The 25,652-nt window shown below is 36.2% G+C and overlaps 2 protein-coding genes across 5 annotated transcripts; both read right to left on the bottom strand.

The window, feature by feature from the left end:
* Nucleotides 1–6,817: 6,817 nt before the first annotated feature.
* Nucleotides 6,818–14,607, bottom strand: zgc:66472 (uncharacterized protein LOC327494 homolog). Its single transcript, XM_059554455.1, has 7 exons — nucleotides 14,454–14,607; nucleotides 12,649–13,052; nucleotides 12,307–12,367; nucleotides 9,608–10,729; nucleotides 8,366–8,433; nucleotides 8,212–8,255; nucleotides 6,818–7,535 (listed from the first exon to the last, which is right to left on the bottom strand). The coding sequence occupies exons 2-7, from the start codon at nucleotides 12,940–12,942 to the stop codon at nucleotides 7,448–7,450; spliced, it is 1,677 nt and encodes a 558-aa protein (XP_059410438.1). The 5' UTR covers nucleotides 12,943–13,052; nucleotides 14,454–14,607; the 3' UTR covers nucleotides 6,818–7,447.
* Nucleotides 14,608–15,009: 402 nt separating this feature from the next.
* Nucleotides 15,010–23,179, bottom strand: si:ch73-109d9.1 (zinc finger and SCAN domain-containing protein 2). 4 transcript variants are annotated; one of them, XM_059554458.1, is made up of 8 exons: nucleotides 23,022–23,179; nucleotides 22,311–22,636; nucleotides 20,670–21,217; nucleotides 18,643–18,720; nucleotides 18,467–18,556; nucleotides 18,250–18,354; nucleotides 16,770–16,941; nucleotides 16,366–16,690 (listed from the first exon to the last, which is right to left on the bottom strand). In XM_059554458.1, the coding sequence occupies exons 2-8, from the start codon at nucleotides 22,588–22,590 to the stop codon at nucleotides 16,503–16,505; spliced, it is 1,461 nt and encodes a 486-aa protein (XP_059410441.1). In that variant the 5' UTR covers nucleotides 22,591–22,636; nucleotides 23,022–23,179; the 3' UTR covers nucleotides 16,366–16,502. The 4 variants fall into 4 exon arrangements, with proteins under 4 accessions (XP_059410442.1, XP_059410441.1, XP_059410439.1 ...); XM_059554459.1 differs by lacking the exons at nucleotides 16,366–16,690; nucleotides 16,770–16,941 and adding an exon at nucleotides 15,010–15,120; XM_059554456.1 differs by lacking the exons at nucleotides 16,366–16,690; nucleotides 16,770–16,941; nucleotides 18,250–18,354; nucleotides 18,467–18,556; nucleotides 18,643–18,720 and having other exon boundaries at nucleotides 19,411–21,217.
* Between the last annotated feature and the right edge of the window lie 2,473 nt (nucleotides 23,180–25,652).

Below are 25,652 nucleotides of genomic sequence, written 5' to 3'. Positions count from 1 at the left end.
CACAGATCCGATCTTTTCAAATGCGACCCAGGCCACTTGGATATGTGGTCCTGAATCCGATACGTATCCGATCTTTTGAAATGCGACCTCCGTCTGAACGGCCAGGCCACATTTATCCGACCCGTACGTCATTGATACGCTACAAACGTCATAATTCTGCGTTGAAGTAGGCGGGAACGAGAAGATAAACTGATGAATTCTGTATTAGTGAAGCCACTCACATCAGTATCCCCATAGACATGTATAGAAAGGCTAGATGGCTCAAGGCGGAGTCAGCTGTGTCGTCACTTGGCGGCCATCTTAGGTCAGGAGACTGCGCTGCTGCTCCCTGCTGCTGTGGACGGAAGGTGAGTGACATACGCCAACTAAAATGCTCGTAACTTGCTGAATTCTTGACGGATTTACAAACGGTTTGGTTTATTACAAACCTTATTAACGTGGCTATGATTTGTGCTGATGCCGATGTTTAAATTGTAGCTTCACGTTTTGAGAAACCCTTAACATTGCAGCATAGCTGTGTGTTTCATGGCTGCCCTCTACTCTAAAGTGATACCACAGTCGACATTTTCAATTATTAACAGGTTTCCTGAGACCAACAACGTTTCTTGACAACCTAATCTTTTGTCTAAATGTCATTTTGTGGATGTGGTTGTATTTATTTGCTGGCTAGCAGTGAAGAGGTCGTAAGTGAGTCACCAAGCAATTGTAAATTGGTGGGAGAGGCAGGGTTAGTCTTTCGTTTCAACATAGCTTTGAGTTACACATGATTTCCAAGTGGTTTGGTTTCTTAAAAACATCTTTACATTTGGATTACTTTGTTGGTTTTTTGTTTACAGAACTTCTGATTACGCTTGTGGAAAATGAGAGGAGGAGAGGGAGGGAGCTGTATTGATTATATTGTATTGATGGAAAGAGTTTTGTGTCCAATTGTGTCTTAATGTTTTTTTTTTTTTTGTATATTTTGTATATTTTTTTTGTAAGTTTTTTCTAATTGTGTGCCTTTGGACCTAAGTAAAAAAACAAAAAACAAAGACCCATCTCTTTTCTCTTTATTTTACAGAATGGCAACTTGAGACAGATTTATATTATACATAAATTTACACATGTATTTAATAATGTAAATATTAGTAATAAACTAAATTGCACTATTTCATGTTTCATGTACCTTATAAATATTGACATCATTACTGTGTGTGTGTATGGGTATATCTAGTACTTTACCTGTCTAGTCTACTTAATATACTATTTTCTTAATAAACTCCGTGGCTATAATTTTTCACAAGTATGCAGTTAGATAGCCGCATCCCTGAAGTTTATGACACACCAAGCCGTTTGAAAATCGGTTGAAAATTGAGCAAAATATAGTTATTTCAGCACTACATGCACAATAGACTTTAATGTTATAACTGGACGAACGGTCCTGTCCTAAGATGGCCGCCGTGTGACGTCGTCGGGTCCCATTGGCTCTCAGCGCCGGTAAGCTATCTAGCCTTTCTATACATGTCTATGAGTATCCCACCACTCCTGGCTGCGACTCCGCACCCACACGTTTTTCTGTACCGACGTTGCTAACACTGCTCCACAAAACACTATGGCCAAAAACCTTGCTCTCCTCCTTCTTTTTAATTTTCTTCTTAAAATGAGAAGATTGTAATTGTGCTGGCTCCGTTGGGAAAATAACTTTAATATTGCAAAAAGAGCTCCGCTGTTGACTACACTTCTTCTTCAGTGAATTTTATTGGCAGTTTGCAATCTTTGTGCATTACCGCCATCTACTGGATTGAGGTGTGATCACATTGGGAAGTCATAAAGAATATATATATAAAAAATAAAAAAAAAAAAATAAAAAAGAGATCAGAGCCCAAGCTTCAGCTAGCGATGCGTGTTCAGCTCCTCCAGCTTCAACTTCAGCTCAAACCTCCAGAGAAGAAAAAAAAAATAATAATAAAAAAAAAATAAATAAATAAAAAAAATAATAATAATAAATAAATATGTTGACTACACTGTTGTTGACATCCATGTTTAACGTTAGCTACTTCCGCAAACAACGAGTGACGTCGTTGAGCGTTGAGTACTCTTCTGCGCATGCGGGTCACTTCTGGGTCATTTCACGTTCACACAGGAGATCACAAAAGGTCGCATTTAATTGGAAATGTGAACGACCTTGCAAAAAAAAATCGAATTTTTTCAAAAAATCGGAATTGAGCATTAAGCCTTGCAGTGTGAACGTAGCCTTTGTCCCTTACTGAGCTGGAGCACAGGCCTAGAACTTTACAACCAGGTTCACACCCAAACGATACATAATCACATTCCAAAATAAATCCAATCTTATTCTGCCTTGGTTGAGCATAACCAAAAGAAGAACAAAATAAATAAATAAAAATAAAGTGTCAGAAAAAGAGCCTGTAACAAAAATAAAAATAAAAGTACATAAAATACATAAAAAAAGAAAAAAACAAAATGGGCATTTGAATTAAAAGTCACCTTAAGGGATTTCTTGTTCTGTACATTAGAATTTTAACTCATTACACCACTGAATAAAGTTGGGTTAAGATTTCAACCATCTGCACTTGTGAATAAATAAAAAAAATCCAGAACATAGCCTACTAGGAAATTAATAACAAATTCAAAATCTTTGTTTTCAAGAAAAATACCAAACCTGACTTCCTTCACATAGAGTGGTGGGAATTCAACATCCCTGGAACATAACCAGTTACTCATGGTTAAGGTTAGGTTTAGGTGTAGGGATATGGTCAAGACTAAATTTTTATATAAAATGTTGTTCCAGGGTCTACAAAATATGTCAAAATAGAAAATCCAGCTAAACCCAGAATGATTTTTTTATCTCAAAGAATAAGACAAATTTCTTTAATAATGTGACAAATGAAATGTAAACCATCTATCAACAATATATATATAGACGGTTTCATCGGGCGCACGCGCCTGGACCTAAGTTAACTTCCGGTCTGTGTTGTGTATATCGGTCTGGCTGCGGTGCCTTCTACAAACGCAGTTAAAGTCAAGGTGATGAGTAGACTGAAGTTGGGGTCAGGTGGTTGTGCTGCAGGATGTGTTTCCCATACATTTATTTATTTTTGGAGACTCGCCACAATTTTAAAACTGATCGATTTTCAAAAAGGCTTCGTTGAATAAACATGAGTAATGTACTGCACGTTTAATAATAATAATTCCTTACATTTATATTTTTAAATATCAAAACAAACACAGGTGTTTTTATATCGCTGCATTTCTGAAGGAAGACTTGCATGTTATATGCCTGATAAAACAGCGTGCGAGCGTACCTGCTCTGCTTTGTTTACAGCTGTTACTGGGGAAACCTCTATTTCTCGCGCTTTATGTCTATGCTTTAAAACATCTCCTGCTGGCAAAGAATGAATTTGCATTTTCATTAAGTCCGCCTGATCCACGCGGCAAACACATTTTGTTTGTTTATCAAAAAATATCTACTCTAGAGGGACTTGGCTGTTGTTATTGAGTTGTTACTATTTGGAAGTCTACCGGAAGTTAAGTTAGGTCCATAAAAGCGCGCATGCAAAGTAACGTTTGTTTATGTTGTTGCCGTTGAAACCGTCTATATATATTGCATATACATGTAAAACAATTAATTTGCAATAATAACTGAAAACCTCACTTCAGATACTGTATATTTCATGCTTGTTATGGTCATTCCGAGCTTAAGAACACACACTTAAAACCCCTGCACTATAGGCCTATTCCCTTTGTCACACAAAACTAAATGTCACATAAACCCTTATGTTTGCCCATTATGTAATGTATCGAGTTAATTTTTGTATCATCTATTCCTAACCAAGTAAGCATGATATCTTCAACTCTGCTTAGTTATTTGTCTCACTTTACATTGTATTTTATTAATAGAAATGTCTGTCATTCTGACTTACATCTTAATATTTCTGCCATTCATTTTAGTAGGACTCTAAAATTGAATGCTTGCCACGGCTCTACTTAAATAATAAATTAGCATTATTTTTATTTTATATTTAAATCAAATTGTATTTTATACATACACTTAATAATTTTAAATAAGGTATAGAAATATAGAAATTCTGGGTTTTTATTTTTTTTAACTGCATGAAAGGATTATGCTGTCTTTGTTCACCATGTGCCTCTGGGATAAGTGTTAAATCCTTTTATTCTCAAAAAAACCAGACAGCTACAAATGATCATTTATTTCAATTATCATTTATTTCAATGCTTACAGTCTAGATTTATTAGGTCATAAAAGTGTATGCAGGTATACATGTATAGCCAACTGTATGAATGCAGATATATGTGTGCATGATTGCGTTTGAGTGTGTGGTGGGAGGGTGTGTGTGCTTGTGTATTAGTGCACACACGTGTATGAACAGCCCACCACCCCCACATCCACCAATACTTACTTTCAATGTAAAACCAAACATGTAAAAAATATTACATTTTAAAATAATTCATGATTCAGAGGGTTAAATTTTTTATAAAGTAATTGGAGCTATTTTTGTAATGTCATTTTTATATTTGACATTCAAGGCACAACGAAGCAACAAAAATGACTTCAACTATTTAAAACAGGCCATTCTGTAGAGCAGGGTTTCTCAAACTGGACTTCCCATAACTCTTGGAGGTTCATTGGGCAACTGCATTTATTTGCTCAATAATTTCCAAACTTCAGAATAAAAAGTTTTTGAATAATAGGTTTCCTTTTTTTTCTTTATTAAAATGCTTCAAATGTAATAGGGAGAGTGGAGACAAGGAAGTGATTGTTGGAGTTTAAAAATCTTTTTTAATTCAAAGGTAAATTTGATTAACAAAATAAACACGTACAAAAAGATCTCAAAGCAACTTTTATTTGTAGCACATAAAACACTGAGTAAGCCCATTAAATGAAAACAATCCTGTATTTGAAATGCTTTTATGCTAATTGTTTTGGCTCCCTTACTTCTCATCATTTTTGACATTTTTTGTCCTGGTCTTCATATGCACCACAGAAACAGCAAGCAGCATTCCCAGAAGGCCAAAACTCAGCACTGCTGCAAAAACTTGGTAATGAAGAGAAGGTCCATCAAGACATGCAGACAACCCTAGATTTTAGTAAATATAATTTAAAAAAATGGAAAATTGTAATTGGAAAAAGTAATGTAACACTTGTTTATATTGGATTCAAACAACAGGGATATGTATTTAGGCTACAAATTAGTGTTAATAGACTTTTTTGCTTACCTTGTTGGTTGGCTAAAAAGACCACAAAAAGAAATTAGTAGAGCAATCAGACTATAAATAATGATGAACACACACACACACACACACATATATATATATATATAAAATAAGAAATTAAATGTCCCACTTACTATATAGTTGCACTCCTTTATCAAAATCCAAGCGTTTTTGATATGACGTTGAACAATAGTATGTGGCGAGATCGCTGGTGGAGACGTGGAGAATTTTCAGTCCAGTCATTTGCTTCTCCATAAAGCCTTCAAAATGAGTTTCATTGTAATTCCAGATAACAGACAGTTCTCCAGTGTGTTTCAGACTTGTGACCATCAGAGCCATCAGCCGCCCCTCACTCATCCTCAGCCAGTGGGTCTCAGAGTAAACAGACAGGTTGCACATCAGTGCCACTGTCTCTCCAAGTCTGACTTCTTTTAACTCTACTGCTTCCAAACGCTTCAGGGGTGAAACAATGAGAACTGACAAAAAAAAAAAAAAAAAAAAAGTATTTTTTGGCGTTTACCAGTTCAAAATCCTTCTAAAACAGTTAAAGTATGCTTTCTAAATTATGTATCATATAATTAGGTGTATTTTATATATATATATATATATATATATATATATATATATATATATGATTTAAAAAAAGTCATCATCTGCAATAATTTTTATAATTATTAATTTAGAATCTGCAATTGATATATGACAATTATATACCATATTACAGATTAACAGTTAGTGCCATAATAACACTATTTAAAGACTTTTGGGACATTTAGATTTACATCTTACCTGTTAGAGCAGTTAAGAATACTCCCATTGCTGATGTAGCCTGTAGGTACTCCAGTATCTGCTTTAGTTTCGAAAAGAAAAAACACACTTCCTGTAAAAGTAAAACCAGTAGTTTTAGACTTTAGTTATTTCCTTTACCTCTTCCAAGACAAATATTCGAAGTAGAAATTATTAACTTTGTTTTCATACATAATATCTCAGCACCCCAAAATTAAATAAAATACAATTGAAAATAGATACTTCTATAACGCTCTGTATTTGTTAATATTAAATACTGTCATTTTGGAATGGAAATTAACAAATAGATTTTTCTGTAACATAAAAGCAGTCCGATCCCTGTTTTAACATTAAGTTGAGCCATTACAGACCTTTCAGCTGAAATTCTTCTGAATTCTTGAATTCTTCTCTGTGGTATCTGTAGATGTTCAGAGTCCACACTAAATATTTTTCCACTTGCAGCAGGAACTTAACTGACCAAAATACATAATGCAGCAAGTGTTCTGTAGGTGTTAAAGCCACAATGTTTATTTCTTAGAGCCAGTTTTCATGACTTCTGCAGTCTGCACCTTGAACTGTTTAAAAATGTGTTTAAACTTGAGCTGTTTGCATGGATTATCTCCACACAAGTCAATCAAATAATAGTGATCTTCAGAAAAGGTATACACTTTAATGTGTCAGGCTGAACACCACCAAGTACAATTTTTCCAACTCAGATATTTTGCAATGAGCATAACAACAATACTAGCAAGTTTTTTCATGCTGTTAAAAAGGTATGTCATGATAAGATAAGCCTTGCCACTTTGAAAATTGTTTATTTAATTTTTCCAATACATTTACCAGCTTTTTTTACCAGCCCACATTCAACTGTGAGATGCCTTGATGATTACAAGATTCTTTGGTATAACATAAAAGTTAAAAACAGGAAGAGGCAATGAACATTTATGGTGATTAGGTAATAAACTGTGCAAGTCATTAATAGCATTCATTAAATTGTGGAGTAAAAAATAAAATCCAAAAATTTTCACCAAAACCTGTAAACATGAATCTCATTTAAAAAAAAAAAAAAAAAAAAAAAAAAATTGCAGAGGTAAATGGGAGGATGTCATTGAAATTCTAAATATCTAATCTAACACTAATAATATTTTTTTTGTTGTTGTTCATAATGAGACAAGCTATAACAAGATTTCCATCTCAGACACTTAAAATGATGTATTAAAATGTAACATCACCTATTTAACACCAATGCATCTATCTAGAGTAGCTGTAAGAAACCGGTTAAAACTCAACTAAAGTATATTACAGGAAAAATGAAATGGTTAGGGGAAAAAAATCATTAAATTAACTGCTTTGTAAAGCATACATTCTTATTGTTGTAAACAGAAAACTTCTTAAAAGCAGAATCAACATAATATCATTTTTGTCTGTTCTATGTTTTCTTCGGCTCTTCGTTCTTGTCATCCAAATAGCCTGGAAAGCTTTCTGCAGGTTCCCACGTGTTCTGAAACTTTGCACCACTAAGAAAAGAAACATTTTTTTTTTTAAGGAATGTCTTAAACCTTATAAACCCTCACTATAATGGAATAGTAAATGTGCCATAATCTTTTAAAACCTTCTCCGAGTCTTTAAACAATAAATTAATAAATATTAATAAAAATGATGTAATTAGAGCTGTCTAAATAGCGCTCTCCCTGAGCTATGCTAATGTTTTTTCATTCCCCACACCCTTTGGCTAGCGTTACAATATATGATCATTAAATCTCTCCCTGGCTGTCCGTTTTTAATCCTGTCAGTAGCATCTTATCACATCTCAATTATTGAGAAACACAAATGAAATTGCGATAATAAGTGCAAATACTTGCACTTGTAACAAGAGGATCTACCCTCACCTAAAAAAATAAATACCAAATGTTTAAATGGTCATTTTCTTATTTACTTTGAAAATGAATGCACAAAATTTAGAGGGGAAAAATTAACTTCAGCTCTCATTTAAACTGATACTTATAGTCATAAACCTCGCTATACTACTGTATATACAATCCACTATATAAGAAGCACATCCAAAGGTGATAATATTTATAACAGGTTTCTTTTAAGATTGTTTCAGTGAGAAAGGTTTTTTTAATATTCTAATTTTAAGATTAAATAAGACTACCACAAGTAAGACTTGATTAAGGCTTAATTAAGACTTACCACAATGTGCAAGGCATCCACTTGACCCTAACTTCATTTCTTCCCTTTGAAAATGAAATTAATATCAGAGTTTAGCGTAATGTTGAGGCTGTTGTTTTTTCTCTCAAAGTGATTAAAAGGCTCTTGATGTATAAATGATGAACTTCATTCCTACCTTATTGTTTCTCCATCTCAGAATATTTTCAACAGGAAACACGCCATTGTATGCATCATGAGAACAGTCTAGAGGAAAAACATCACTCAGAACTTACAATACTTCTTAAAGCGTTAGTTCACTCAAAAATTAGCCCATAAGTAACTCACCCTCAAGTCATCCTAGGTGTATATGACTTTCTTCTAAGAATCCTATTATGACTTACTTATAGCTATTTAATGACACTGGTTTTGCAGTGCATCAGTCCAAAATAAATGAAATAAAAAGCGCCCATCCATAAAAAAAGTGTTTATGTTTTTTTTTTAAGTGTCTCACATGGCTCAGGGGGGTGAACAAAGTCCTCCTGTAGCGAATTGTTGCATTTTTGTAAGAAAAATAACCACATTTAAAATGTAATAATCACTTTAATCTAGCTTGGGCTCACCGGGCAGATGACGTATGAGGTCGGCTTTGCGCATAGGCCGCTCAGAAGTGAGAAAAATGGAAGTGCAGCAGAGAGATCAAAACAAAACAACAGTCACTAATTAGAAGTACAAAATGAGGATTTGTAAAGAAGAATGTCATAGGATTTCGATATAAGCAAAGAGGAGACTGGTTTTCTTTTGCTAAAGTAAGGAAACGTTGCTTCTTTTGATCCTGTAAATAAATGTTGTTTTTCACGAGACTCACCGACACATGCGCAATGTTGACTTTATACGTCATCTGCCCAGAGCTGCTTCCAACTGTTGGCAAAAGCTACATTAAAAGTGATTATTACATTAAGAATATGGATATTTTTCTACCAAAAATGCATCGATTCACTACAGGAGGCCTTTGTTAACACCCTGGAGCCGTTTGAAAGCTGTCCGCTCTCTATGTGTGTGTGTTGGGAGGCGCTGCCTGAGCCACAGAGTATATATCGCATGTGTCACTATATATCAATGGGCCCAAAAATTATCGTGCTCATTTCTATATATCATGCGATAAGTAAATATATTGACTATTGCAACAGGCCTACCGTTGAGTGGCGTTAAACAGATTAAAGATTAAGGACAATTTTTAATATAACTCTGACTGGATTCATATGAAAGAAGAAAGTCATATACACCTAGGATGATTTATGGGGTAATTTCAATTTTTGGGTGAACTAACCCTTTAAATATAACAATATAGTATCCACAACATTAACACTAATCAAATACTGAATCCAGTCACTTATTGTATGATTGTTCAATAAATATTTTCCCATTTTTGTAATATTACCTGACATCTTCCGCTTTCTTGGAGGAGAACGGATTCCTGACTCATCACTTGAACTGGCATGTTTTCCGTTATCAATTACTTTCTCCGTTTCATGCACATCTGGTGCCTCTGATCCATTTGCATCCTCAGTAATCTGATATTGGCATGAGGTGGATGACATGACAGCATAGACTTTCCTGATACTTGACTGTCCATAACTGGAATCTGACATGGTTCCTGGCCTTGAGTCCAGGCTTTCAGCTACACTTTGGGATGATAGTTGTGTCTCGCTGGTCTCAGGTACGTTCACTGCCATGGATTCTGCACTATGTTTGCTTAAAGATCCAGGAGTTGCATCTGCTGTAGTCATATTGTGCGCTTCACTCAAAAGATCCTGTTTTGAAGAGTTAATTTGCAAGAGAGAACTTTTTGAGGACAAAGCAGCCTCCAGCTGGGAGTCTGAGATTCTCTCGAGACGAATCTCGAACCTTTTAGCCTTAATATCCTTGGGAACACTAAGGTTGGTGTGGATCCATTTGTGCATGGTTAAAGCACACTGATTGGAAAACCTTTGCTCACACTGACTGCAGCTGAATTGAGGTTGAACTTCCTGACTGTGTGCAGTGAGCCCCTGAAGAGTAGTGAACATCTGCCCACACCTGTTGCAATTCTGAGGCATTGGGCAATTGTGACTCTTGAAGAGGAGGTCTGTTTTAAACCTTCTCTCACATCTACGACAGATATACACACTAGGGACCTGGTGCAGGGCTCTGGAGGGGCTAGACTGGAGGTCACACTCATCCGATGAACAACACAGACAGTGCCTCTGCATGCTGAGGTGCTGTCGGTCTCGAAGACCACGAGCAACACTAACATCATTAGTGTGCTTTGCCGTTTTTATTAATTTCCTTTTTTTCATCGCCTCTGATTTTGTTTTTTTTGTAAACATGTCCACACTTGTAGATGGTCCATTTGCAATGATTTTAGATGTGGTCTTGCTTGATGATTTCCGCCCCCTCACCCGTGGCACATTGGTTGGACAAACTATTTTTTGTTTTACCACATGTTGTGTGCATTTCGTCTCTTGGCACTTGACCTTCTGGCTGTTTTCAGGAATAGCACAGATTTTCTGAACCTTTCGGCCTAATGAATCAACACGCAAAAAAATTGCTAATTAGTATTGCTAAAACTCACATCAGAATGTATGTATTTTGCTTCAGCACAACAACAGTAATGATGTAAAATATTTGTATTTAATTACACGTCTAAGTGGAATACTTGATTCTGATTGGTCAATCGTGCCATCCAGCAGTATGTTATTCCCAGATAACAACCTGCAAATTGAATAACTCACTGCTCATCCAGTTACCTTGACTGGTACTTACATATATGCTTAATGAATCACTATAACCAATCGCTAACATTGACTGTCTGGCGCCATCTTGTGACTGAAAACACTTAACCACTGCGTGTTACAATGGAAGACTTCAGCATTAATTTCAACATATATGGTAAAAACTAATCTTTTTAGCGTGTAATAAACAAATATGTTTAGCCGTGTTCGAGTCGGGGTCCTGATCACCCTGTCTGGGTTTATTCTGAGATAACAACAGGCTGGATGTACATTATCCCTTACTTATAGTAGGGCTGCGTATCGGCAAGAATCTGGCGATACGATACGTATCATGATACAGGGGTTGTGTATTTTAGAAAAAGGCTGTATATATTTTTAGACCTTGCTTTAAAGGTTCACAGTCTAAGTTTACTATTGTGACATATAATGTTTTGATCTGAACAAAAACTTACATCTGCTTAATATCACTGAAAAATACAGTTATTGCAGGATTCCTAAAGAAAACAAAACCCCATGAACATTCTCGGAACCTTTCAGCGTAGATTTCACAGGCTTTTCAGTTTGTATTCATGTTCCACGTGGAATCCCCGGGGTGTGGATGAGTCTTAACATTTATAAAGAATATGTCTTTGGATTTGAGACTTTAGTCTTTGCAACTTTACAGATCATCTTTATGCACCAAGAGCTTCTTACACTCCAAAGAGAACACTCCAAAGTAGACTAATTTGGTTATGATGGTTAGATATCTTTTTCTTATTTAACTATAATCATGATATTGTAACAGTAAAGGCTCATATTTGAATACGTTTATTTTTTTCTCATTTATGAAGAACTATAAGCATGTATGATGTGATTTAGCCTATGCACATTGGTCCGAAATCCTGGCAGAATGATCACAAGATGCTAGGTTAAAGTTTTGTATTGTTTACAGAAAGGATGTGCGTTCTCATATTTTTTCTTTTAACTATCACGATGTGCCATTTACCGACATTTCCCTAAACCACCACACAACTCATATTTTTTCGCCAAGGGGTGAGAACGTAAGGATTATGAAAACGATTATTTATTTTTGATAATTATTTATTTTAGTTAGTTTTTTAACAACTGGTGTTCATTTTGTTTTGTTCTTCAATTATTTTGTCATCTTCATTTTCTTTCAGTTTACAAAATCGTTTTTTTCATCAATCTTTTTCATCATGGTGAGAACAAACCATAGTAAGTTAAAGTTAACTTTACGGTTTATCATTTTTCCTTTTTTTAATATATGTATAATCTGTTTTTTTTTTTGGTACTTCCCTGAGATTTATGTCTATTGCTATTTATTATCATGAAAGATTATCTAAATTACTATCAAAAATTGTAGTACCTGGTGTGCCTGACTCTTTCATCTCTAGTTCTGAGACATTCTCTGCTCTTTTTTCAAGCCCCTGTAACACACAAAACATGGTTATTATTAATAACAAAACAGCACAAATGATTCTACAGAAAATAATGCATTTTCAACAGAATGTCAGTAAAATTACAGTTCGGCTATGATGACCAACTGGAAACAAGCCCAATCACTGCTTTTCATTTTATAAAATATATTTGTACTTCTGTATTTTTTTGGTAAACAGCACAGAAATAACAACATCGATTCTTTGCAGATTTGCACTGCACTGAAAACAAGTGAAGGTAATGACCACAGAACAGATGCCTGCCCACTCACCATCGCCTCTGGTGTGACCGTGTCATAGCTCTGTACATCAGGTGACACTTCCACCTCCTCGTCTTCTCTTTTGAATTCGCTCCTCTGGGACCTAATGATGGCCTCTGTCTTCTGCTGCTCACATTCCTCCAGCTGCTGCTTCAACAAGTCGATCTCCCTCCAGCTCTGGGTGATCTCCATTCTGGTCTCCAGCAGCACTTTGCTGAATATTTTAACTATCTCTGAGGTCGTTGTCACCATGAGCCCTTGAATCAGGACCCTGAACTTAGCTGATAAGGCATCCTCCACTTCCATAGTGGGTCGCTGGTGGTGGATTTCTTACACAGAAAGGGCAGACTTACTTCCTGCGGGCAAAGCCTTCTTAATCAGTCAAGCTGAAAATTAGCCGTCTAATTTCAGGTTACCTTTCAAAAGAGGAGACGTATTGTTCATGAGCCGTTATAAATAGGTTATGCTTCTTAGTCACTGAAACTCGTGTTAGTTGATTGAGATTGTTTTGAGACTTGTTTTTAATTTTTTTTTTATCATCTGGCTGCCTACTTTATGATACACTTGGAAGAATCTAACAAATCATCCACGTTCATGTTTTGCACAATAAGCCATTTTGACAAAATGATAAAATGTGTATGAATTCAGAGTTTTAATACCACTATAAATGGTAGTTATTATTCCAAATATCCATCAATAGCAGTAGCTAAGATTTTAGGAAAACCTAACAGTTCGGACATTGCTGTGAATCAGAAGGGAATATAATAATAATATATATACTGTTCAGTTTCTTGCACAGACCGATCATTTCTTGTCTTAACACATCAATGTATCATCAAGAGCTGTAGGGCTTAATTTGGTTTTGTTTGTGTATGGTTTATTTTTTTTACTCTTAAAGCCGTTTTTCCCATTCACTTCCATTATATGGCTGATAGACTGCAACGGTTTGAGTTAAAAAATCTTTGTTTGTGTTCTGCTGAAGAAATAAATTAACCTACATCTTGGATGCCCTGGGGCTAAGCAGATAAACATAACATTTTCATTTTTGGGTGAACTATCCTTTTAAGTGAAAATTATATGTAATAAATAACATTAAATACAGTATTTAAAAACGTAGCAAAAGTCTATTATGTGTAGATGCTTCTGATTCTTTGAAAACATCTGCACATTTATTAAAAAATACGGACAGACCCAGCATTTATGTCAGTGAACAAATAACTCCAGGATGGTAACTGATCATCTAACATTATTTGTCACCACGAACAAGCAGAAAATCTTAAGATTTTTACGAAATAAATGTATTTTTTGGTGGCCACTTTAAGATTTTGCAGCTAACCATTTTTTGTACGTACCTGGATTAACCGGTTGATAGTTATTAACAATCTCATCATTAAATCAAAATTGGGAAAGAAAGAAAGAAAGAAAGAAAGAAAGAAAGAAAGCTGACTGTGCAGGTTTTAACAGGTCATGCCTGTGATGCCTGTAGAAAACAAACGTGGATGGGGTATTGCTCTCGTTTAAAGGGACATGTCTGCTAAAGCAAGCAGACTAAGGAAGAAAACTGATTTCTCCCCATAGAAGTGTGCATAAAATAATAACCACACTTTCTCTAAACTAACTGCAAAGATAAAATATTCACGTAATCAGCACTGTTAAGTTCAGATAACGTTACTAGAAAAGCTAAAAACTCCTCCTCACCTCATCAATAGTCTGAAGCGGGAATCATTTAATGATGGAGTCTGTGCAAATTCTGGAAACGAGAACCACTAGAACACATATTCAAAGGTAAACAAATATTTCATAAAAGAGAAGCTTACCTTCGATGAAATGTAAATTTCCCCCGTTTGAGACGGGGCTCTGAATCCCAGTCGCTTTGGGGAGTGTGAAGCGTCACCGCTTAACGGGCCGACGGGAAACAAATATCAGCGGGACCGTATCCCACAACATTGCGGACAAACTGCATTTTTAGCTTTAGTATTGTTGGGATGTCTCGTGGCAAACCTTGTTGTTCATGTCAACGAACATAGTAAAAGTAAACAAACCCATTTGTTTAGAGGAGGAAAATAGGTGAACGTGTATAAAATTATTTTCATGCATATATTTACATGCATTCCGGGTTTCATGCTCTACATACTTATCAATGAATCTCGTACATGTAAATCATCTGTAAACCAGACATCAAATCTTAAACTTGAAAATGCACCATATCTACTTTAAGATTTCTCCTCGATCCTTTCTTCAAACCCACCCCATGTCCTTCCAACACACAGAGCTCCCATGAATGTTACAAAGTCTGCCTGACTATATTCCTTAGAAAAGATAACATGATCGTGCACAAACACACACACACAAAACGCATATTTGAGGACAAGCTCATATATAACTATATTTTATTCACAATTGTACATTTTGAACATCACCTCTTTGAAAATGTACAAGATATCGCTGGCCCACAGGTAAAAGATGTCTCTCCACAGCAGTTTCCTGCAGGAGAAAAGAACATCTTAAAAAGATGTTTCACATCATTTTAAAGTTCAGCAACTGAAACTGGACATTGTGAGGCTTTGCAATAAACTGAGATAAGGCTGATACACAAAAGCTGTTAAAAGCTTAAATAACAAATACACTAAAGTGTAGGAGCACCACTCTGTTTTGTCTGCAGTCTATATATTTCCCAGTAAAATTAATTAATATATATATATATATATACACACACACACACACACACTATATTTATCAGTATTAAAGCTGGTCAACGTTGTAGCTTATTCTGCCCACTAAGGAGTTTGTTTGGACAACCAGTTTCACAATAGCAGATTTTCATTCGACTTCTTCATTTACATATGCAATAAAAGATCACAAGAAGTCAGGCAGTGTTTCACAGAGTGTTAAAAGACCCAGTGACACCTTACTGAGTTAATGGCCCTGCTGACTTTCCAACAATGTTTGGTATGGTGATAATGTAATCAAGCACCTTTTGCCTGTTTACATGAGTAATGAAATACAAAAGTTGAAGCAGAGCAGTCTGTCTTTACTGAATGTATTTATTTTATTTCTGTGATGGCAAAGCTGAATTTTCTGCAGTCATTAATCCAGTCTTCAGTGTCTCAATATTATTCAAAAATCATTCTAATATGATAATTTGGTGCTCAAGAAATATTTATTATTATTATTTGTGTGTGGAAATGGATACATTTATAAATGTCTTCACTGTCACTTTTGATCAAATGAATGTGTCCTTACTGAATAAAAGTTTGAACCAGACAACCAAACTTCTTGGTGTCGCCCCTCTTCCGAAAACAACAGAAAACTCTTCTGCTGCAGACTGTGGTATGATGAAGCAGCTATGCTTTTAATATGCGCAAACACTTTATTTATTTTTTAAAGTAGGTTTGTTTTTTTTGTAGAGGATCCGTTATTAAGTTCTGTTTGCAGTTATATATGTCAAGCTTTATTTTGACACATACTTTGTTTAATATTTTAACTCCAGGAGACTGTTCTAACATTACATGTTACATGTGTCTGTTTTACTTTTATTACTTATATGGAGAGGAAAAACTAAACTACAGGACTGGGAATTTAGGAAGTCCATGGTTAAGACCATTTAAAAAGTTGAACTATTAATATCATGTGGTATCTCAGTAGTGGTAAAAATGAAAGATTCTTTTAGATAATGTACACATATTTCAGTCCTTACACAGCACTTCTCAGTTCTGAAAGAAGCACGGATACATTCTTAGTAAATGTTTATTTCCACAACAAAGTTTCATAATCCACCAAATACTACAGTTCTGAGTGTTATCTTTAGCTAACAGGAAACTAAATATATGAACTAGTGAATCAACAGTAACAGAAAATGAAATGCACTACTGATGTTCAGGACTTTCCTCAAATGAGCAGGTTCCTTCAAATTCCTCTTCAGCATTGAACTTCTGCTTGCATTTTGTGAGATGTGTTTTTAACTGGCCTCTTCGAAGAACAGTAGCAGGACAGTAGCAGCAATGAAAATGTGCATATTCTCTGCATTTTAAGTTACACTTGACAATAGTGAAATCTGAAAAAAGTCAAACAAGAGTGAATTAACATGCCTTGACGAAAGAACATTTGAATGAATTTGGAAGCACTATACACACCCTCCTCATGGACAGCCAACTTCAGATGATTCTGGACGTGGTTCACAACGCTCCCTGACTCTCTTGGCTTGTAGACCCAGGTCTCACAATAAGGGCAGTGATACTTGTCACAACACTGAGTGCACTTAGAGATACAGGGGGTTTCTCCACTTTTAAGGACAGTAATATGAGTCTAAAAATGATATTTTTACAAATTAAACAAGGATTACATCTTTACCATCAACATGTTGACTATTAAAATTTGCTAACAATTTGTAATAATCAAGATTTTAGCTTTTTTACTCAGCTAATATTTATTTCAGTATTTTTTAAGTTTGCCTTGACAACTTTTAAAATCTATTCTAAATATTCTTACATTTGCAGAATAGGGGTTATTATGAGGACCCAGCATGATGTTAGGAAAACACAAAGTCTATTCCAAAAGGCTTCATGTAAAATGCAAGTGTCATTAAAATACACAAACAATATAACAACAAGACAAATTGTGCTCATTCACTTACTGAATCACTTTTTTTTGTGGTTTTGAGTCCATCCTTGTCATGGAGTATGATATATGACAAATAATCCTCATTGTTATGCACATGCATTAAAGACATACAGCGTGTCACCCCTAATACGCATTCATGTTAAAAACATCCACTATGCAAGGTAAATTATTATGTAGTGAATTAGATGATTGAAGTGGATCATCATGCTACAGTCTGCAGCAAAACCCTCTTCAGTTCTTACAGAGACAGTGCAATAATGCTGACCATATTTAATTGAAACATGATTGGATTGTCCTTTTCCTTGTGTGTGTGTGTTTTTTTTATAATGCTAAGTCTATATATATATATATATATATTTTATTTTTTTTTTTTGCACATTGTATTTAATAACCTTAATTCATTCAATTATATATTTTCCTTTTTTTAATACTTTACACTTTTTGAAAGGTTATGGAAAAAAAATTTTTTTTCAATATATACAGAACATTTTCATTAATCTTTTCAATCCATTAAATCAAAAGATCTGTTGATCATTTCTCTGATCATTTTCAAAATTGTAAATTGCAGTCTTATTCTAGTCATTACAGTTTTCACCATTAACCAAACAAGCATAAACAGGGAAAAAAAATCTGTCCTACTAGCATAGCAGGATGGTATACCCATACAACGTTTTAAAGGGATAGTTCACCCAAAAATTTAAATCTGGATGAACTCTCGCTCATGTTGTGTCAGTTGTGTTTCACCATCCTATGCTAGTAGGAAAGATTTTCAAAACACCTATGCGAATACATTTGTTTAAAATAATCTTTTTGTCTATTTATCTCTTATTCTAATAGATAAGTTACACATATAATGTCAAATTGAAATGTTTCCTTTTTCCAATTAGCTTTCTTCCATAACATTTAAGCAATATAAATAAAAGTGAATTCATGTATGATTCATCATCATACAAGCAATTAAGAGTTTAAATCTTTGAGCCTGTGAACTCTAACCTTTACTCTCCTTCGAAGGTAATCCCTGCGGTTGTGTAGCATCTTAGTACATCGTATGATCACCTCAGCCTCCCGTCCATAAAACTGCGGCAATGCAGAAATGATCTGTGTAAAAGCAAACCACAATACACTTCCTGAAAACATGACTTTATCTTCATGCATTTCAGGATATCAAAATGGATCATTTCATCAGATGGAAAAATGAAGAGGACTGAACCTTCGCTGTAATGGGACCCCACTCGATGTTCCTGCTATAACAGGCCCTCTGCCACACCTGAAACTGAGTCAGGATCTCTCTGGCCACAACCTGGTGAAAACAAAAGAAACAAATAATACTGGTCACTCGATCGTTCAAAAGCCTTTAAATGAAACTCACTTTGTGCAACTGCTTACATTGAACGTCCTCTTCTTGTTTATGGGCAGTAGATTCCCTTGTTCCGTGGAAATGTGCTCTGCAAACCTTTGGCCGATCTACAACAAATACAACAATAAATTAGTAAACCTAAATTTCCATTGTTAATTTTCATTTCAACTTGGATGCATTTAGAAACATTTCTATGCCTCTGTAATATTCTGCTCAAAAAACTTTGTGTTTGAGAGACTGACTGCTTTGAATTAAAGTACAATTAATTCTCAGGTCATGTTTACGATCACATGCATATAACCTGCTTGTTTATTATCATAACAGACAAAGATAAGTCTGCAATTTAATACTATATTTCAAATGGAATGCTGAATGTTTGTCAGAAATATCTGCATTCGTGCATGAGTCAGAAGGAATAATAAAATATAGCAAATAACAAATATTAAATTAAATACTCCTAATTTAATGTCTTGCTAGAATTCACTGCTTTTGTTGGAAAAAAGTATACAAATCCATCAGATAATGACCTGTATGTAGGGGATAATAGTTGTCCGACTACAATCACTCCAGGAGAGGCAGGCATCAAGACACAATGCTGCTGGAGATCACAGAAACCTTGTGGAAATGGCTGAGCAGGAGGTCGTGTATTGTCCAACAAGAGTGTTCATCAATCAAAAAAACAAAAACACTGAAAAGGAGTCTGAATGGGAAACTAAAATGGATCTGGAGCATTTTGGACTAATTTTACTGTCTTGATGAGAAGGGACTGATTTGTCAGAAACAAGAAAGAGAGCTGCTACAGTACATCTGATGGTTCATTTACTTTTTCCAACAAAATGCCATTAAAAAGTTGAAGCTACAGGGACACATCACAATTTAAGTGAAGGCCAGGGTACCTTTCTAGTCAAAATATAAAGAGTAAAGTAATTCTAAAAAAGATATCTCAGGAAAGAGGATGTGCTACATATAACTCTTTCTTTACTGTTGTTGAAAAGAATATATAAAAACATTAAATACATAATATATACCAGCTATTACACACTGACTGATCACTACAACAGCAAAATAACTCCTGTTGATAAAACCTAAATAGGTTTCCTCATCTTTCCATAATGCAAAGATTCCATGCATGACCATTTGTCCACATCTTGTTTAGTTTTCTCGAAGGTGGCAACTATGGGACAGTGGTATCTTCTTGAGTTTTAACAGAGCAGACCATTTATAACATCTAAACATGAATTGATCCAATTCGGAATCAGTTCAAACTGTATTTCCAAACATAAATTAGTTATGTTTATTTCCCTCCTCTTCCATGGACTTTCAGTAAATGAGCCTTCATTTGCCTGGGACCCAGAAAGCTCTTTCCACAAAACGGGCAATTGTAAGTCTTCCCCGCGTAGCTGTGTCGTCTGAGATGAACTCGCAGGTTGGTGGCTCGATTGAATCGCATCCCGCATTGAGCGCAGCTGAAGAGTTTTTCTCGCGTGTGGATGTTCTGATGCTGCCTGAAGTTGCTCATTCGAGCGAAGGCCTTGCCGCAGTGCGGACAGACATGAGGTCGCTCCCCTGAGTGGTTTCGCTGGTGAGCCTTCAGCTCGAAGTTGTACGCGAACGTCTGATCGCACTGCGAACAGCTCAGAGGCTTCTTGCCCTTGTGATTCAGCGAATGAGCCTTGAGGTCAGATGCTCTCGCAAACTTTTTCCCACATTGGGTGCAATGGTGGGATCTTTCTGCATGGATTTGTTCAGGCGTCCCATGTTTGTCCTGGGAGAAACGCTGTGGGTTTTGTGCATGGCTGATTAATTTCACACCTGGACAAACATCATTGTGAGAATAGAGGACGGAACTCTTTGAACCAGGATAACTTTGTCCATTTTCTGGTTGGACAAATGAATGTGACCTCTCTGGTATGCTAGAGAGCATCAGCTCTGTTGTGCATAAATGACTGTGTTGTGCCCTAATACCTTGATTTACCAGTGTGCTGACTGAATAAGGTGTGAAATATGAGGTGGCATCTGGGATGTCGAGAGAGTTTAGACCTGGAAAGCTTTCTACCTGTATCTCCTCCTGATCACAAGGACCTCTGAGCTCTCCCGGACTCGGATCAGCCATTTCTGCTTGGCATCCGTCATCTCTGTTGACGCTGTCCCACACGGGAACCATCTCTTCCTCCTCCTTAACAGGTAGAAGATCCAGCTCAGTTTCTGTTTTTACTTTGCTGTTTGGTGAAGACGACAGCAAGTCCTCGTGCGCATCCTGAGATGAAACACTTTGTAACAGTCTTGAGGTGTTTGAGTCCGTTTCCTTACCGAGAGTAAAGTTTTTGGCGGATTTGTCTACATTGCTCACTGTGGGTTTGAAGTCACTAGTGGACTCACTGTGGATGACTGAATTGGCAAGAATCCTCTGCAGAAAATCCTGATGAATTTGTGCATTGGAGTTAGGTGTGATGATCTCTTTTGCATTCTGTCTGTGTACATCATTCTTCTCCTTAGAGTGCGTGTGTGCTGTTGTTTGTTTGTTAGACTCCAGGCGTTGTCTGGCGCTCCACACATCTACAGGTAGTGTAGGCTGATTGGTAGACTGATCTCTCTGGCTTAGACCTAAACAAAGACCATCTGCTCCTGCACCAGAAAAAAGGGGAAAAAATTAAGGAACAGCACAAAAAGTATTTGAACATATGAAGAACATATACAAGCCATGCGATGTTCTTAACAGTAAAATAACAGATGCATTGCAATCCATAAATGGAGGTCTACAATAATTTAGAGAATACTGTACTGATTTGTAAGATGAAACTCTCATTCTGCATGTCAATGATAAAAGTGAAGAAAAAAAAACACTGCAAATATTTATTAAACTGAAAATAAATATTTTGAGGTTCTTCAGGCATTTTAAATGACATGCCTTGGCAAACTTCCAAGGGCAGGAATATAATCCTAATAAAAAGTGTGGTATTACTAAGACTAACTAAAATAATAAATTATTTTAAAAGGTCAGGGGAGGGAGAGAGAGAGAGAGAGAGAGAGAGAGAGAGAGAGAGAGAGAGATAGATAGATAGAATGTATTCATAATGTTGTAATAAATAATACACATTAACAATATTTGTATGAATGTGGATTATTAATAGTATAGATAAATATGGTTTATATATATATATATATATATATATAAATATATATATATATATATATATATAAATAAATAAATGATTAATAATATCATTTAAAATAAAAATATGATGTTTAGTATTATATTTATTTAAATCTATGTATTTCAGATTTAGCCTATTTGATTTTATAATCTTGTTATTGTCCAGTTTTAGATTCATATGCTGTAACCAGTGCCAGTGTTGTTTCAGTATTATTTATATACTTTCATGTTTAAAATACTTTTAATTTGCTTTGACATTTTTATTTGCTTAAAACTATTTTTATTTAAGTGCGAGTAGTTTTAGCATTTCAACTTGTTTTATTTCAGCCATTTAGGTTTTCATCTAAGTTGCATGTTTACATTTATTTGATTTTATTTCACTTAAAGGGAAAATGGTAAAATGGTTTTTCATAGCCTGCATTTGGGTCTGACGCAGAGATGCCAGAATAGGCTTGAGCCCTCCCTACATAAGTTATAACGGGAAAGGATTGATGGATTAAATAGTTTAAATGATCAATAATAATAACAGTAGTTGTATCTCACCCCGGACTGTCTCGACAGGCTGGCTCTCATCTCTGCTGGACTCTCCTGTTCGGCCACAGTCCGGGCACCGTGTCTTCCTCCCTCGTTCCCGCTCCCTCAGTTTACTCTCAGACAACTGCAACCTTCGTTTCAAGACCTCCAGCTCCTGTTTCCGATTACCCACTTCCTTGAGGAAGCTGTCCTCCACCAGCCTGGTTATCTCAAACATGGCTGACTTGAGGACGGTCTCCATGACAAGGGAGAGCTGAGACTGGAATGTGAGGAAAAGCGCTTCTGACATCGTCCCGTCTCCTCGAGGACACCCTGATGCAGTGAAAATAACCACCCTAAAAAGACATAAAGACAGAATCAGAAAATTGTGATGACGACCGAGCAAACCCGTGTCAACTTGTTCCAAATCTGGTATTTTCATCCAGACTCTCAGCATGTGGGCGAGTTGTTATTGTTGTTTGTGGACCACGTGAATGATGCAGCACACAATCTGATTATTACTGCAACGCTGCAAATGCTGTGTTATTAGAAATACGTCTATATATGCATATGAATGTTTTCACTTGGTTTTCTGTGGTAAATAAGCTCAGTTGTGACCCTCACATCGGGCATTTAATGTAAAAAGTAAATGAAATGAACAGGACAGTGACAAATAACGAAAGCCACATTATTTAGACGGTAACCTTATGTACCTTATGCAAGTACTTTATGAAAACGAACCTCACACAGCGAATTCCTCAGCAGAAACACGCGGAATAACGTGAAAAAAGACGGTGTTATTGTGGTAATATGATCGTTTAAGTTGACAGTGTCATCTTGAGCGGATGCAGAAAATGTTGATGTTTCCGGTGCTACTGCCCTCCAGTGGCCTGGAAGATGCCACAAATAGTGTGCTAAAAGTGCAAGTAGTGAGCTGGAGGAGAGACATTTAGTTTTTCTGACTGTAATAGACGTGAATAGAATGAATCTCCATTAGTAATTACCTGTTCATTTGTAACGCGCGTGTTCTAATCATAGACTGTATAAAAACAATTCTAATCCATCAGCGCGGATACTGACAGATCGATTCACTTACACAGGGCTTAAAGTATTCCGGCACCGTGCCGGATCTCCGGCGTGTGGCCGTGAGGAAAGAAATATATAATAATATTTGAGAGCCTGCGCATGCAGTTTAATATTTTCGAGCCAATTTATTTCTTCTACCAATCATATGAGAGGAACGCAGCTTTAACTAACGTTACAAGCCTATCAGAAGCAGAGAAGGGCGTGTCCTTGCAACACAGTATGATTGACGCCCATACGTCAATGTCACGTTAGCGTTGTCGGAGAAAAAAAAATGGAGCGCAAATTTATGAAGCCTGGGGATGATGTCCATAGACAGTAAAAGAAATGGACACAGCGACCCCATTGGAACTCAATTGAGACAAGTGAAGCCCGTTTTTAGCTATTTTTAGCACTTCCGTTTCTGACGCGCAGACTCAAACTAAGCTTGATGACGTCAGCAACCTGTCTGCCAGATGTAAATCTTCTAAGTGGCTGTGCGTGCAAACTGCCATCGTTAATCTTGCAGAGACGGCGAGCTTGAGCGGGGAGTTCTTTGGTGTGAGTGAGAAGGAGTAAGTATTCTGATTAATTATTTTGTATAGTATTTTAAAATGTAACGCCAGTACGCCATATTAAGTTAATTGCCTGCGAGCTTCTCCTCCTGTCTGTACGGTAATGCGACAGAGAGTCGAGTGGTTATGACGCAATCGTTAGCCTATTTTTACAAAAACTGTTTCTACGGGGCCATAATGTAACATAGAAGGTAATGGAGCACTTTATACATTGTCGTGTATCTTTAGAAATAAATAATGGACAAATGTTGTCTTTAAACGCCTCAGATGTAAAGTTATTCGCTGTCAAAGTGACGCCAAAATGAATGGGAGGTCAATGGGATGCTAACGCAAGTGAAGTTCTGCTACAAGATGGCAGCACCCGGCCGACTTCAACTTCCAGTCGGCTTCCTTGCCGCCTGGACTACATCCGTCTAGTTCCTGCAGTAATTACGTAACTAAAACAGTTTTTTGATTAACCTCCGCCCACATGAATACACAAACAGGGGGGCGTGGTCGTGAGGTATTTTTTCTTCCCTCTCCCGCAAAAATGTTATTTTCTCCCGCTCCTGCCCGCAAAATCCCACGGGTAAACTTATAGTAGTTTTTCTTTTTTTAAATACATTGCATATTCTGCCTGCTACTCTTTTTTTTTCACTTGCTCCCCTGTTGAATATACATGTAAATAATAAACGGAAAATAAACAAATGTTTCATTTTATTTACGTTTAATTAAAAGTGTGAACATGAACAAGGAACTTAGAACATATAAATACAGTAAAAAAGTAAGAAATGTAAATAAAAAATATATACCTATAATAATTAGGCTATATAGCCTAATAAATTATATAATAATAATAAACCTGGATTTATTTCATGTTCAAAGGAAAAGTAGCTTAGGGGCCTGAGCAATTCCTTCAAACATTTAACAAAAAATATCCTTATTCCTCAATAACAAAATATACCAATTTTAAATATTTAGCTAAACAAATAAATAGAAATGAACTGAATTGACAAAAAAACCTGTACGACTTCTTGTGCCCATGCAGGAATAGCATGTCGTTCACTGTTGAGAGCTTCAGTTTAATCCGTCTCTGCTCCAGTATGCGACCGCAAATACTGAAAGCCCTGCGCTAGCTGGAATGCAAAGTATTCGTGTTTGCTTAATCTCGGAAATTCGTCTTTTCCACCACTGGAGGACATCATCCGGTCTGTGTGCTTCTAATCCATCCAATTTGCCATTTAAATATATCGCTATTTCGGAATCGAATTACACGTCGCTGTCTATGGTATCATCCGCATCCTCCCATTCTGCAAAGTCTATTTTATTTTATTTTAAATAAATGTCTATTTGTTTCTAGTTATTTTATTTTGGTAGATATTTCCACTTAAAATAAAATAATTTTACAATAATTTTATTTTCCCGCAACCCGCACACAATAATATCTAGCCGCCAGCGTCCGCATTCACCAATCAAATATTGTCCCGTGCCGCAATCGGTTGCGCTGGGTCTTGTGGTACTCCCGCGGGAGAGCAGGTCTCTAGCCGGGAGCAACTATTAGCTGACACACCGTTGTCTATGACTGACCATGTCTGCGATTTAAAAAATATGTTTGTGCACATTTAGACCAGAACATGATTTGTCATTCAGAATTTCGCAGCCACTGGTCGCCCTGTGTAGAAAACTGGCAGAAGACAAAAAAAAAGCGTTTACTAGCCTGTTGGTTTCAAATCAACATGCGAGTTACATCCCAGAA

This window comes from Carassius carassius, chromosome 7, assembly GCF_963082965.1.
Source record: "Carassius carassius chromosome 7, fCarCar2.1, whole genome shotgun sequence".
In the NCBI taxonomy this organism is placed as follows: Eukaryota; Metazoa; Chordata; class Actinopteri; order Cypriniformes; family Cyprinidae; genus Carassius; species Carassius carassius.
This window is presented reverse-complemented; position numbering and strand designations above follow the sequence as displayed.